We start from the raw sequence: 15,769 nt of genomic DNA, 5'->3' as shown, positions 1-15,769 counted from the left end.
TGGTTGAAAATACACTTGCACTTACGAGCTTAGATGGTTCTCGAATGAATCAGGTCTCTGCATATAAATACTTTGGGATATGGTTGGATGATAAACTGTCTTTTAAAATGCATATTGACGAATTTTGTAAACGGCTAAAAATCAAGCTAGGCTTCCTCTATAGAAACAGGACATGTTTGTCCTCTACAAATAGAAGACAAACTGTACAAGCTACTTTTATGTCTGTTATAGATTATGGGGATATTATCTACATGCATGCTACGGCATCAACACTTAAATCGCTGGATGCTATTGAGCACTTAGGTTTATTACGGGTGATAGCTATTACGGGTGATAGCTACACAACTCACCCTTGTGTTTTATATCAAAATGTGGGTTGGACATCGCTGTTCATGAGACGAGAACAACATGCTCTCGTGTTTGTCTATAAAGCACTTCTGAATAAACTACCTTCTAATTTATCATCACTCATCAATATTAGAATTATAATTCCGAAAACCAGGTCTCAAGCATGGATTACACTTGAGGCCCATGCGATTTCCATAAAGTTGGGTATGGCTGCCTTTTCCTGTTACGCTCCTTGCCTATGGAATAGCCTGCAGACTAAACATAAACTTGCGACTCTTGTCCCCCTTGCCCATTTAAAATATGTATTTTTGTATTGCTTGTAACTGTTTGGGGTAATGCAAGTTCTTGTGCTGTTAGGGGAATAACCTGTGTACATGTAATCATCTGCTGCTGGATTCCTTGTTGTGTTATCTGTGATCGTTTTGTTTGCCTTGTTGTGTTATCTGTGATCGCTTTGTTTGTCTTGTTGTGTTATCTGTGATCGTTTTGTTTGCCTTGTTGTGTTATCTGTGATCGTTTTGTTTGCCTTGTTGTGTTATCTGTGATCGTTTTGTTTGTCTTGTTGTGTTATCTGTGATCGATTTGTTTGTCTTGTTGTGTTATCTGTGATCGTTTTGTTTGCCTTGTTGTGTTATCTGTCATCGTTTTGTTTGCCTTTTTGTGTTATCTGTGATCGTTTTTTTTGTCTTGTTGTGTTATCTGTGATCGTTTTGTTTGCCTTGTTGTGTTATCTGTGATCGTTTTGTTTGCCTTGTTGTGTTATCTGTGATCGTTTTGTTTGTCTTGTTGTGTTATCTGTGATCGTTTTGTTTGTCTTGTTGTGTTATCTGTGATCGTTTTGTTTGTCTTGTTGTGTTATCTGTGATCGTTTTTTTTGTCTTGTTGTGTTATCTGTGATCGTTTTGTTTGTCTTGTTGTGTTATCTGTGATCGTTTTGTTTGTCTTGTTGTGTTATCTGTGATGTTTTTTTTTGCCTTGTTGTGTTATCTGTGATCGTTTTGTTTGTCTTGTTGTGTTATCTGTGATCGTTTTGTTTGCCTTGTTGTGTTATCTGTGATCGTTTTGTTTGCCTTGTTGTGTTATCTGTGATCGTTTTGTTTGCCTTGTTGTGTTATCTGTGATCGTTTTGTTTGCCTTGTTGTGTTATCTGTGATCGTTTTTTTTGTCTTGTTGTGTTATCTGTGATCGTTTTGTTTGCCTTGTTGTGTTATCTGTGATCGTTTTTTTTGTCTTGTTGTGTTATCTGTGATCGTTTTGTTTGTCTTGTTGTGTCATCTGTGATCGTTTTGTTTGTCTTGTGTTATCTGTGATCGTTTTGTTTGTCTTGTTGTGTTATCTGTGATCGTTTTTTTTGTCTTGTTGTGTTATCTGTGATTGTTTTGTTTGTCTTGTTGTGTTATCTGTGATCGTTTTGTTTGTCTTGTTGTGTTATCTGTGATCGTTTTGTTTGTCTTGTTGTGTTATCTGTGATCGTTTTGTTTGTCTTGTTGTGTTATCTGTGATCGTTTTGTTTGCCTTGTTGTGTTATCTGTGATCGATTTGTTTGTCTTGTTGTGTTATCTGTGATCGTTTTGTTTGCCTTGTTGTGTTATCTGTGATCGTTTTGTTTGCCTTGTTGTGTTATCTGTGATCGTTTTTTTGTCTTGTTGTGTTATCTGTGATCGTTTTGTTTGTCTTGTTGTGTTATCTGTGATCGTTTTTTTTGTCTTGTTGTGTTATCTGTGATCGTTTTGTTTGTCTTGTTGTGTTATCTGTGATCGTTTTGTTTGTCTTGTTGTGTTATCTGTGATCGTTTTGTTTGTCTTGTTGTGTTATCTGTGATCGTTTTTTTTGTCTTGTTGTGTTATCTGTGATTGTTTTGTTTGTCTTGTTGTGTTATCTGTGATCGTTTTGTTTGTCTTGTTGTGTTATCTGTGATCGTTTTGTTTGTCTTGTTGTGTTATCTGTGATCGTTTTGTTTGTCTTGTTGTGTTATCTGTGATCGTTTTGTTTGTCTTGTGTTATCTGTGATCGTTTTGTTTGTCTTGTTGTGTTATCTGTGATCGTTTTGTTTGTCTTGTTGTGTTATCTGTGATCGTTTTGTTTGCCTTGTTGTGTTATCTGTGATCGTTTTGTTTGCCTTGTTGTGTTATCTGTGATCGTTTTTTTTGTCTTGTTGTGTTATCTGTGATCGTTTTGTTTGTCTTGTTGTGTTATCTGTGATCGTTTTGTTTGTCTTGTTGTGTTATCTGTGATCGTTTTGTTTGTCTTGTTGTGTTATCTGTGATCGTTTTGTTTGTCTTGTTGTGTTATCTGTGATCGTTTTGTTTGTCTTGTTGTGTTATCTGTGATCATTTTGTTTGTCTTGTTGTGTTATCTGTGATCGTTTTGTTTGTCTTGTTGTGTTATCTGTGATCGTTTTGTTTGTCTTATTGTGTTATCTGTGATCGTTTTTTTTGTATTGTTGTGTTATCTGTGATCGTTTTGTTTGTCATGTTGTGTTATCTGTGATCGTTTTGTTTGCCTTGTTGTGTTATCTGTGATCGTTTTGTTTGCCTTGTTGTGTTATCTGTGATCGATTTGTTTGTCTTGTTGTGTTGTGTTATCTGTGATTGTTTTGTTTGTCTTGTTGTGTTATCTGTGATCGTTTTGTTTGTCTTGTTGTGTTATCTGTGATCGTTTTGTTTGTCTTGTTGTGTTATCTGTGATCGTTTTGGTTGCCTTGTTGTGTTACCTGTGATCGTTTTGTTTGTCTTGTGTAGTTTCTTAATCATTGTAGCTAAACTGAATGTGTAACATGTATACGCAGGGCCCAGCTGTATAAGAGACCTTGGTCTCAGTCTGTGTTCCTTGTTGAAATAAAAGTATAATAATCTTATCCGTTCATGGCTTTAGTTGTGGCTTGATCATGTTTTTATTTTATTTATTTCACCTTTATTTAACCAGGTAGGCAAGTTGAGAACAAGTTCTCATTTACAATTGCGACCTGGCCAAGATAAAGTGTACGGAGTTTTCTCCTATCTGTCTTTATATGTGACGACATCTTTTCTGTATTAAAATGGGATTTCCACAATCAATAATCATAAACAGTACTTAAATATGAATACGTTTGACTATGTGGTTTGAAGTACTTTACCATTATCTTGCTCAAACAGTAAGTCTACTATAGACAGAAATCAATGCAGCAATGTTTTATTAAATAAAGGCTCTGATTAAAATAGTAATAAAATCAGGCATTTGGCTAATTCTTCTTCCCAAAAGCTCCTCTGAATGGTTTAGAGACGGCTCTGGAGATAGTTCGTAACACCCAGACTATGAGAGGGCGTTTACGGGACTGGGACTCCTGGGGAGCAGGGGCCAGTGTGGTTGTCAGGTCCTCCTTGGGTGGGGAAGTGGATGGAACCTCTGGAACCTCACACTCAGCATCTGTGATAAGAATATTTCATAATCAGAAAATGAACTTGTGTGTTTGTCTGTCCGTCTGTCTGTCTGCCTTTCTGTCCATCCTGTATCTGTAGTCACTGTTTTAACAAGCTGGTCATAGGGTGATACATCAATATGACATTATCAATGCTTATCACTTATCCTGTGAAATACGAGACTCTCTGAGACGTTTGGTAGGCAGCGCATCCTGTTCAGGGTGGCTCTTCCGTTCCACAATTGTCATAATCAGCTGTTGACAAAACACATGGGGCGGCAGGTAGCCTAGTGGTTAGAGCTTTGGACTTTTAACCCAAAAGTTGCAAGATCGAACCCCTGATCTGACAAGGGTTGTTCTGCCCCTGAACAAGGCAATTAACCCACTGTTCCTAGGCCGTCATTGTAAATAAGAATTTGTTCTTAACTGACTTGCCTTCTTAAATGAAGGTGAAATAAAAAACATCAGGACAACTGAGCCTGTGTAAAATATCTGATGTGCATCCCAAAAGGCCACATAAGCCACTACTTTTGACAAGGGCCCATAGTGCTCTGGTCAAAAGTAGTGCACTATATAAAGAATAGGGGTCAATTTAGGACACGGACATTGACTCTCTCCCATGTGTATTAGGATTGTATTACAGCGGCCTCACTCAACCTCCTAAAGACAATGACAACAGCATTGTTCTAATGCTGAGACGATAGGGGTTTAGTGAATCTGTAGGGTACATTTCAGAACATGCCTTACAGAGGTAATCTCAAAACACAGAGCCCCCTACCTTCATCCTGATCTTTGGAATCTTGCCAACTTTGGGTAGGAAGCGCCACTTCCTGTTCTTCTTAGTCTCTTCCCACCTGGCAGAGGGAAGGCGGGCCGTGCCATCATCCTTTACATCAGCCGGGATAAGGCCCCTGGCAGGGAATTCCTCAGTAGCATTAAGGTCAGCCACAACACGATGAGTGATGTCACTTGCGGCATTGCTGGTGTCTAAGTAAGAAGAGCAAGCTGGTGTGACCGACCTGGGTGCAATAACTGGGAGAAGAGGACGCAACAATGGAAAGCAGTCACTGCGTCCCAAAAGGCATTCTCTTCTCTTTATAGTGCACAACTTTTGAACAGGGCCCATAGGGTCTGGCTCTGGTCAAAAGTAGTGCACTAAACATGGAAGAAGGTGCCATTTTGGACGCAACCAGCAAAGTTCACATCATAAAACGCAATGTATTGAGCATCATGTTACAATGAAGTCCTATGCAGATGAAAAGAGGTACTTTCACTTACCATCCTCCATTGCAGACTTGGACAAATCAGTCAAGCTGTCCATCACCATGTCTGTCATCAACTTGATGACCTGATCCAAAACCCTGTCAGCGGTGGGTGGCATAGGCCTACCCAAACACTGCCCCAGGAGTCTGCTAACAGAAGTCTGGGCAAAGCTGTAAACGAGCTCTGACGCATCGTCCTTTGACAGCTTCCTCAGTGCTGGCTTTGGCAGCGCTGGTTGAGAGAGGCTTCTGTGGCCAGTCATGGATTGAAGCTGGCGGCTAATGGTTATCTCCTGAATGAGACCATGGACCTTTGCGATCAGGTTGCCAGACGCATCTTAAGGGCTTCAATTGACAGGAGCCTATCCAGATTTTCTTCTGCTGAAGTCATCTCTGGGTCGTCTGTCTTCAATGTGTCCATTATAGTTTTCACTATGATACTGGTGTCAGATATGTTTATTTCTTGTTGGCTCACAAGCGCTGACTGTGAACCTGTCTTGTCCATTGCGTTAGAAGTATGGCATTCTGTCCTTGTGATCTCATCGGCAGCGCTCATGTCAGACAACAGGTCAAGGCTCTCCAGTAGAGAGTCTAACATGTTAGTGGCTATCAGACACTCCTCACTTGCATTCTGCCCAACAGATGAACTCTCAGAGTTGGCCAATCTGCACTTGATCACATTTAGGATCAAGCTGAGCGTCTTCTTTGCAGTTTTGCTAAAGCCTTCTTGGCTGACTGCCACTGTTCCGTCTTGTAGAGCCACAAGAGTTTCACAACTTTCACTCAATCCACTACCATGGAGAGGAGAGGCTCTCTTCAAACTGGTGTCGCTCATAACTGACACACTCCTGGTGGGCAGAGTGACATCCTCACTGCATGTGTCAATTACATGGTGGTCTGTGGAGGAGCCACTCGAAGACACAAGGGCTTTAGACCTTTTAGTCAAACGGACTTTTGAAAATGGCGTCTCACTTCTCACAGACGGAGGGCGGCTCCTGTCCTTAACAAGAGCAGTGTCAGGGGACTTCGAGCATCTGAGTGTCTCCACAGGGGTGGAGTTCAGCACATATTTGGCTGTGGTGACAGACAAGGGTGGAAAAGACAAAAAACTGGTAATAACCAGGCTGATTCCCAAATGGCAACCCTATTCCCTATACCGTACACTACTTTTGACCTGAGCCCATAGGGCTTTGGATTACAGTAGTACACCAAGTAGGGTATAGGTTGCCATTTGGGAAGCAGGCTAGTGTCAAAATCTCTTTATTTCAGGAATTGTACCCAAAACCCAAGTGACTTGAACGTCTTGAACGTCCACTGCACTCTGGAGGTAAGCATTTCCAATCAGCAAACGCAAACACTCCGAATGACCGTTGGTAGCTAGAGGAAGATAAACAGAGAGGATATAAGAATGTCAGATGATTGACCGTTGGTAGCTAGAGGAAGATAAACAGAGAGGATATAAGAATGTCAGATGATTGACCGTTGGTAGCTAGAGGAGGATAAACAGAGAGGATATAAGAATGTCAGATGATTGACCGTTGGTAGCTAGAGGAGGATAAACAGAGAGGATATAAGAATGTCAGATGATTGACCGTTGGTAGCTAGAGGAGGATAAACAGAGAGGATATGAGCAGATTGCTGGACGACTATAACCTTCACATGAACAGACAGATATCAGTAACAGTGGTGTTGCTAGATGACATCCTCATGATGTTAACACAGCAGATAATAAAGAATTTTGGGGCTGAGGCCATTGAAGCCTGTCACCTGCTAGCTGTGTACCTGGCTCTGGATAGAAGTCTCCCCTGTGCACTGATGTAGGATCAGCTTACCCTCCCTAGATCCTCAATCATTAGTGGAGAACATGACAAAAAATGACCTTAGTTCAGTGTCTAGTGGGCATTTTCACACTATACCATGTAACATCCCTAGAGTGGACATTGTCGTCCTAGCAACATGACCAAACAAATGGCCATCTTGGTCAGGAAAACTTTTTAATTACAGAAGCTCTATGTGATATTCTATGTGTACCTGCAGTGTGGATGGGCGTCCTCTTCAGGGTGAAGTCTTTAACCAGGATGGAGGCTCCCTGGTTGATGAGGACGTCAACACACTCCACATGGCTTTTTAATGCAGACAGGTCCAGAGGGTGCGCCCCTGGCTGTCCCTCACGTCTAGATCCAGCAGAGACTGAACCAGGAGCTCCATAGCATGGTGGTGGCCGTGGTACGCCTGAATAAGTTAGAACCGTCCAGAGAAGTGATGCTGGACAGGCGGGCAGGTGCAGGCAGCGATCGGTTGAAGAGCATGCATTTAGTTTTACTTGTGTTTAGGAGCAGTTGGAGACCACGGAAGGAGAGTTGAATGGCATTGAAGCTCGTCTGGAGGGTTGTTAACACAGTGTCCAAAGAAGGGCCAGAAGTATACAGAATGGAGCCGTCTGTGTAGAGGTGGATCAGAGATTCACCAGCAGCAAGAGCGACATCATTTATGTATACAGAGAAAAGAGTTGGCCCAAGAATTGAACCCTGTGGTACCCCCATAGAGACTGCCAGAGGTCCAGACAGTAGGCCCTCCGATTTGACACACTGAACTCTGTCAGAGAAGTAGTTGGTGAACCAGGCGACGCAATCGTTTGAGAAACCAAGGCTACTGAGTCTGCCGATGAGGATGTGGTGATTAACAGAGTCAAAAGCTTTGGCCAGGTCAATGAATACGGCAGCACAGTATTGTTTCTTGTCGATGGCGGTTACGATGTCGTTTAGGACCTTGAGCGTGGCTGAGGTGCACCCATGACCAGCTCTGAAACCAGATTGCATAGCGGAGAGGGTGCGGTGGGATTCGAAATGGTCAGTAATCTGTTTGTTGACTTGGCTTTCGAAGACCTTAGAAAGGCAGGGTAGGATGGATATAGGTCTGTAGCAATTTGGGTCAAGAGTGTCACCTCCTTTGAAGAGGGGGATGACAGCAGCTGCTTTCCAATCTATGGGAATCTCAGACGACACGAAAGAGAGGTTGAACAGGCTAGTAATAGGGGTTGCAATAATTTCGGCAGATCATTTTAGAAAGTAAGGGTCCAGATTGTCAAGCCCAGCTGATTTGTAGGGGTCCAGATTTTGCAGCTCTTTCAGAACATCAGCTGAATGGATTTGGGAGAAGGAGAAATGGGGGAGGCTTGGGCGAGTAGCTGTGGGGGGTGCAGTGCTGTTGAATGCAGTAGGGGTAGTTAGGTGGAAAGCATGGCCAGCCGTAGAAAAATGCTTATTGAAATTCTCAATTATAGTGGGCTTATCGGTGGTGACAAAGTTTCCTATCCTCAGTGCAGTGGGCAGTTGGGAGGAGGTGTTCTTATTCTCCATGGACTTTACAATGTCCCAGAACTTTTTAGAGTTGGAGTTGCACGAAGCAAATTTCTGTTTGAAAAAGCTAGCCTTGGCGTTTCTAACTGCCTGTGTGTATTGGTTTCTAACTTCCCTAAAAAGTTGCATATCGCGGGGGCAGTTCGATGCTAATGCAGAACGCCACAGGATATTTTTGTGTTGGTTAAGGGCAGTCAGGTCTGGGGAGAACCAAGGGCTATATCTGTTCCTCGTTCTAAATTTCTTGAAAGGGGCATGCTTATTTAAGATGGAGAGGAAGGCATTTTTAAAAAATAACCAGGCATCCTCTACTGACGGGATGAGGTCAATATCCTTCCAGGATACCAGGGCCAGGTCGATTAGAAAGGCTTGCTCGTTGAAAACTTCTCAGGGAGCGTTTGACCATGATGAGTGGAGGTCGTTTGACCGCTGACCCATTACGGGTGCAGGCAATGAGGCAGTGATCGCTGAGATCTTGGTTGAAAACAGCAGAGGTGTATTTAGAGGGCACGTTGGTTAGGATGATATCTATGAGGGTGCCAGTGTTTGCGGCTTTGGGGTTGTACCTGGTGGGTTCATTAATAATTTGTGTGAGATTGAGGGCATCAAGCTTGGATTGTAGGATGGCTGGGGTGTTAAGCATGTCCCAGTTTAGGTCACCTAGTAGCACGAGCTCTGAAGATAGATGGGGGCAATCAGTTCACATATGGTGTCCAGAGCACAGCTAGGGGCCGAGGGGGGTCTATAGCAGGCGGCAACGGTGAGAGACTTGTTTTTGGAGAGGTGGATTTTTAAAAGTAGAAGTTCAAATTGTTTGGGTACAGACCTGGATAGCAGGACAGAACTCTGCAGGCTATCTCTGCAGTAGATTGCAACACCGCCCCCTTTGGTCGTTCTATCTTGGATGGGGACGTGCTCTCCCCTCTTGCTCCTGTAGTCCACGATCAGCTCCTTGGTCTTACTGGCATTGAGGGAGAGGTTGTCCTGGCACCACAATGCCAAGTCTCTGACCTCTCATCGCCTTCGTGTCGTCAGCAAACTTGACACACTGGGTCCCGACACACTGGGTCCCAACCCACTGGCTCCAACCTCCTGTCTCCAACCCTCTGGATCCAATCTCCATCTCTTCATTACTTGGTTATGAAAACCCCCTGGCCACAACGCACTGGCCCAACCTCTCTTCATTACTTTTTAAGGCAGACAGGTCCAGAGGGTGCGCCCCTGGCTGTCCCTCACGTCTAGATCCAGCAGAGACTGAACCAGGACCTCCATAGCATGGTGGTGGCCGTGGTACGCCTGAATAGAAACACAAACACAGTCTCAAGCAAAGTCCAGTGGTACGCCTGAATAGATATATAATCAATGTCCTATAGTAGACCAGTGGTACGCCTGAACAGAAATACAGTGCTAGACCTCTAAAGTAGACCAGAGTCTTTCAATCGGGAGCCCTTTTTTGCTCCCGCCCAGCATCAACATCGGAGGTCCCTGCCAAGCGTGGGATTGAGAAACAAACACTCTACTTCTCCTCTGAGGTTGATTAACTCAAATGGCAAAATAAGGAAATCATCCTCATCATCACTGTGTAGAATATGCATGTATTTTACACGAATCAGGAATAGATAGGAATTTGGTGTGTGAGTCTGTCTGGACAGTCAACTTCCTGTGGAAAATCAACACCATGCCTGCTTCCCAGATAGCACCCTATTCCCTATGTAGTGAACTACTTTTGATCAGGGCCTATAAGGATCTGGTCAAAAGTAGTGTACTAAATAGGGAATAGGGTGCCATTTGTCATATGGAGACCACTACAGGAGCAGGTAGACTTTACTCACAGCGAGGTGTAGAGGGTTGATGGGAGCTCTGACATCAAAGTCGTTCAGGATGTCTGTCCCTGAGCTTTCAATTAGTTGAGGAAAGACAAGGACGTCCAGTTCAGACTTGTAACATATTTACTTGGAAGGTTAGTCTAGTAGCATGTGTAACATGGTAAATCTCAATGACCAGCCCCTGCAGACATACTGGAGTGTTGCATCCATACCTTAAACAAGCAAGTGTGAGGAAAAGTTACCAACTGGCACTTACCACATCTAAAGGTGTTTCACTTGCAATCTCGAAAAAGAACATCAAGAGTGACGATGCGTCCACGACAAACATGCAGCAACACCTTAAATCAAATCAAATTTATTTATATAGCCCTTCGTACATCAGCTGAAATCTCAAAGTGCTGTACAGAAACCAAGCCTAAAACCCCAAACAGCAAGCAATGCATGTGAAAGAAGCACGGTGGCTAGGAAAAACTCCCTAGGAAAAACTCCCTAGAAAGGCCAAAAACCTAGGAAGAAACCTAGAGAGGAACCAGGCTATGAGGGGTGACCAGTCCTCTTCTGGCTGTGCCGGGTGGATATTATAACAGAACATGGTCAAGATGTTAAAATGTTCATAAATGACCAGCATGGTCAAATAATAATAATCATAGTAGTTGTCGAGGGTGCAACAAGCACATTCGGTGAACAGGTCAGGGTTCCGTAGCCGCAGGCAGAACAGTTGAAACTGGAGCAGCAGCATGGCCAGGTGGACTGGGGACAGCAAGGAGTCATCATGCCAGGTAGTCCTGAGGCATGGTCCTAGGGCTCAGGTCCTCCGAGAGAAAGAAAGAAAGAAAGAGAGAAAGAGAGAGAGCATATTTAAATTCACACAGGACACCGGATAAGACAAGAGAATACTCCAGATGTAACAGACTGACCCTAGCCCCCCGACACATAAACTACTGCAGCATAAATACTGGAGGCTGAGACAGGAGGGATCAGAAGACACTGTGGCCCCATCCCCCGGACAGACACCCACTTTGCCAAAGCACAGCCCCCACACCACTAGAGGGATGTCTACAACCACCAACTTACCGTCCGAAGACAAGGCCGAGTATAGCCCACAAAGATCTCCGCCATGGCACAACCCAAGGGGGGGGGGGGGGCGCCAACCCAGACAGGAAGACCACGTCAGTGACTCAACCCACTCAAGTGACGCACCCCTCCCATGGACGGCATGGAAGAACACCAGTAAGCCAGTGACTCAGCCCCTGTAATAGGGCTAGAGGCAGAGAATCCCAGTGGAAAGAGGGGAACCGGCAAGGCAGAGACAGCAAGGGCGGTTCGTTGCTCCAGCCTTTCCGTTCACCTTCACACTCCTGGGCCAGACTATATTTAATCATAGGACCTACTGAAGAGATAAGTCTTCAGTAAAGACTTAAAGGTTGAGACTGAGTCTGCGTCTCTCACATGGGTAGGCAGACCATTCCATAAAAATGGAGCTCTATAGGAGAAAGCCCTACCTCCAGCCGTTTGCTTAGAAATTCTAGGGACAATTAGGAGGCCTGCGTCTTGTGACCGTAGCGTACGTGTAGGTATGTAAGGCAGGACCAAATCGGAAAGATAGGTAGGAGCAAGCCCATGTGATGCTTTGTAGGTTAGCAGTAAAACCTTGAAATCAGCCCTTGCCTTAACAGGAAGCCAGTGTAGGGAGGCTAGCACTGAAGTAATATGATCACATTTTTTGGTTCTAGTCAGGATTGTAGCAGCCGTATTTAGCACTAACTGAAGTTTGTTTAGTGCTTTATCCGGGTAGCCGGAAAGTAGAGCATTGCAGTAGTCCAGCCTAGAAGTAACAAAAGCATGGATTCATTTTTCTGCGTCATTTTTGGACAGAAAGTTTCTGATTTTTGCAATGTTACGTAGATGGAAAAAAGCTGTCCTTGAAACAGTCTTGATATGTTCTTCAAAAGAGAGATCAGGGTCCAGAGTAACGCCGAGGTCCTTCACAGTTTTATTTGAGACGACTGTACAGCCATCCAGATTAATTGTCAGATTCAACAGAAGATCTCTTTGTTTCTTGGGACCTAGAACAAGCATCTCTGTTTTGTCCGAGTTTAAAAGTAGAAAGTTTGCAGCCATCCACATCCTCCTACAGAGCAAATGAGGAAAATATGATATATTATGATTTATGTTAGTAACAATACAATATGGGAATTTTATCCCAAAGCTACCTACAGCTAACATATATATATTTAAGTATGTGATCTATGTAAATAAATAAATATATCACAGCTGTAAAACTGTGAAGGACTATATGGTGGAGGCCTACCCATTTCCCAGGAACATTGTAAAAAGTGGATTTGGGTACAGTGTTTATTTCCCCCTAATATCTTTGAAGATTCTGAGACCATTAGGGTTAAACATTACAGATATAAATGCAATATATGGAGTAGAAAAGATTGCCTGCCCACCAAAGAATCAACATATGTTCTACATGGTCTATTTCTATCTGAATGTAACACCTCAATCAAGCTTGTTAATTGATCGTTAAGTCATGTTTGTCAGGTAAACGGTCATTAGTGGCCTATATAAGCCTCATACAGGCCATGGGAAGACATTACCTGTTGATAACACAGACTATTCTCATGATCATGGGAGGTGTGAGAGAATTGCTGCTCTTTGTGATGACTGTGGGGGTTGTCAAAGGTTGGTTCACTAACGTTTTATTTGGATTGAAGGGATTTGTTTGGGAAATATGCTTAACTTTATAAGTTGGAGATTCAAATTTGACTGTCTGTTTCTTCCGCATTGGTCATCTTTTATTCTTCACTGCTATTATTAATATATGTAGCTGTTTTGTGTGAACTGAACTTCTGTCAACACTTTCTCCTCAGTTTCTTGTTACCCTGTTGGAAAGTCCCAGAAGCAAGATCAAGTCTCTCTGCAGAGGAGACTTGGAGGTAAGTGTTTCTTTCCACAACCCTTCTAGCTATGTTCTTTGTCACTGTGTCTATGGTGCTGCTGTGTTTGACACTCATTCAACACCATAGAGTAACTCAGTCTAAATAACGTTGTCAAAGCCTTTGATTTGGTAATTTTGCTTGTGTACCTTAACCTACGTTTTTCAGAGCTGTCATCAAATGACGTCTCCATTGAGCATGCCCTGGCCTTGCTCCGATCCATAGGGTCTGACGCTAAACAAGACAGAGAAGGTACGGCCTGAAACATATACTTTGAAAACTGTGTTGGGTTGATGTTCAACATTCGACTGGCAATTCGGCCTAGACCGTGTGGAACAGATGTGTTGCTGTAGAATACCCAACTGTTCCTTTTGTTTTTTCTCTAGAGTATTTAGAGACTAATGAAGTAGAATCCCAAGCGTCTCCAAACCATGGTAGCTCTCAGGCAAATGATGCCCTGTCCTCTGAGGAGAAGCTGAGGCGCATGTCCTCTGACGACGCTACCTCTGAAGCTGCGACTGGCCCGTCTGACGACGCTACCTCTGAAGCTGCGACTGGCCCGTCTGACGACGCTACCTCTGAAGCTGCGACTGGCCCGTCTGACGACGCTACCTCTGAAGCTGCGACTGGCCCGTCTGACGACGCTACCTCTGAAGCTGCGACTGGCCCGTCTGACGACGCTACCTCTGAAGCTGCGACTGGCCCGTCTGACGACGCTACCTCTGAAGCTGCGACTGGCCCGTCTGACGACGCTACCTCTGAAGCTGCGACTGGCCCGTCTGACGACGCTACCTCTGAAGCTGCGACTGGCCCGTCTGACGACGCTACCTCTGAAGCTGCGACTGGCCCGTCTGACGACGCTACCTCTGAAGCTGCGACTGGCCCGTCTGACGACGCTACCTCTGAAGCTGCGACTGGCCCGTCTGACGACGCTACCTCTGAAGCTGCGACTGGCCCGTCTGACGACGCTACCTCTGAAGCTGCGACTGGCCCGTCTGACGACGCTACCTCTGAAGCTGCGACTGGCCCGTCTGACGACGCTACCTCTGAAGCTGCGACTGGCCCGTCTGACGACGCTACCTCTGAAGCTGCGACTGGCCCGTCTGACGACGCTACCTCTGAAGCTGCGACTGGCCCGTCTGACGACGCTACCTCTGAAGCTGCGACTGGCCCGTCTGACGACGCTACCTCTGAAGCTGCGACTGGCCCGTCTGACGACGCTACCTCTGAAGCTGCGACTGGCCCGTCTGACGACGCTACCTCTGAAGCTGCGACTGGCCCGTCTGACGACGCTACCTCTGAAGCTGCGACTGGCCCGTCTGACGACGCTACCTCTGAAGCTGCGACTGGCCCGTCTGACGACGCTACCTCTGGAGCTGCGACTGGCCCGTCTGACGACGCTACCTCTGGAGCTGCGACTGGCCCGTCTGACGACGCTACCTCTGGAGCTGCGACTGGCCCGTCTGACGACGCTACCTCTGGAGCTGCGACTGGCCCGTCTGACGACGCTACCTCTGGAGCTGCGACTGGCCCGTCTGACGACGCTACCTCTGGAGCTGCGACTGGCCCGTCTGACGACGCTACCTCTAAGGAACTGTTCACCGCTTCATCGGAGCCCCCGTTGACCACAAACATGGATATCTGACGTGGGACATGGTGCTCGGGGTCCATTCAAGAGTTCATGGGTACTCTAGTCCAGGTTGTTTGTGTGTAACTGCATTTGCTTGTTTTGGCTCAATTAAACATTAACTGTAATACTTGTGTCCTCAGTACTGTTTTGGCGGTTCCTACTTGGCAACATTTATTTTGCATTATAACCATGCTTTGGCCTCAGCAATATATTAATACTTTGACCCCTGTGTTTAAGCTACATTTGCTCAGTGTTGGTCAATTTATGCTAGTAGCATCACATGATGTGGAATGGGTTCTAGTTCATTTTAACTTGATGGTTGTGGAACACAGTGTCTGGGGTTGGTACATATGAGGATGTTGCTAGAATCGGGGTTTCAGTGCTAACTAATATCACGGTTGTCAACTTGCATTTAAATTACTCTGCTGGGTGTCTTCTCTCCTGACTGACTTGGTTTCCTATTAGTGAATGCTTACATGTGAAACCAGCTCTCGTCTCATTAGCCCATCGTTTTGGCGGTTGGTCTTCATATCCCAGTGACAATCCAAACTTTCAGGTTAAATAAGTCAATGCTAACCTGTTTTAGCTGGCAGGCTGCTATCAGGTCCTAGCTCTCCCAGAGTTGCTTGTAGCACCTCTAACCTAGGGTTTGATGGGGGGGGGGAACAGTTTTACCAGGATTTTCCACCCACTCCGATTACATGGGAGAAATTAACCGGTTAATTTCTATGAAAAGCGTGAGGTGAAGTCTGTTCATACAGGCCTTCTCTATCCGCATGATCAACGCTCGGGGTGTGCGTCGTAGTATACCGTACTTATAGTCGCCGTGAATTCAAAGAGCATGTACACGCAACCTTTAAATGCAGTTAATACAGCAACAAAATTGGCTCCAACTTTTGAGCTACCGGTAGGTATCTGCTTTAATTCAAAACTTCTGTGGCACCGCTTTACTCGCTTATGCCAACCTGAATTCAGCCTGTTTTGAAGCAAGTTAAACCGTTACGG

The 15,769-nt window shown here is 44.8% G+C and overlaps 1 protein-coding gene and 1 long non-coding RNA gene across 2 annotated transcripts; one reads left to right on the top strand and one right to left on the bottom strand.

The window, feature by feature from the left end:
• Positions 1-9,198: 9,198 nt before the first annotated feature.
• On the bottom strand, positions 9,199-10,475 carry LOC115187712 (uncharacterized). Its single transcript, XR_003876122.1, has 3 exons — positions 10,449-10,475; positions 10,199-10,262; positions 9,199-9,662 (listed from the first exon to the last, which is right to left on the bottom strand). It is a non-coding gene; the product is annotated as an uncharacterized LOC115187712 (long non-coding RNA).
• Positions 10,476-12,774: 2,299 nt separating this feature from the next.
• On the top strand, positions 12,775-14,889 carry LOC115187710 (polysialoglycoprotein). The gene is made up of 4 exons (XM_029746705.1): positions 12,775-12,880; positions 13,069-13,134; positions 13,303-13,386; positions 13,521-14,889. The coding sequence occupies exons 1-4, from the start codon at positions 12,781-12,783 to the stop codon at positions 14,777-14,779; spliced, it is 1,509 nt and encodes a 502-aa protein (XP_029602565.1). The 5' UTR covers positions 12,775-12,780; the 3' UTR covers positions 14,780-14,889.
• The last annotated feature ends 880 nt before the right edge of the window (positions 14,890-15,769 follow it).

The sequence above is a fragment of the Salmo trutta genome, unplaced genomic scaffold (genome assembly GCF_901001165.1).
Source record: "Salmo trutta unplaced genomic scaffold, fSalTru1.1, whole genome shotgun sequence".
Lineage (NCBI taxonomy): Eukaryota > Metazoa > Chordata > Actinopteri > Salmoniformes > Salmonidae > Salmo > Salmo trutta.
Note: the sequence above shows the minus strand (reverse complement) of the source record. Positions and strands in the feature narration are given on the sequence as shown.

Coding starts and splice junctions, on each gene's coding strand:
- LOC115187710 (XM_029746705.1), top strand. CDS start 12,781: ATGGGAAGACATTACCTGTTGATAACACAGACTATTCTCATGATCATG. Junction 13,135..13,302: donor TCTGCAGAGGAGACTTGGAG/GTAAGTGTTTCT, acceptor TACGTTTTTCAG/AGCTGTCATCAAATGACGTC. Junction 13,387..13,520: donor CGCTAAACAAGACAGAGAAG/GTACGGCCTGAA, acceptor TTTTTTCTCTAG/AGTATTTAGAGACTAATGAA.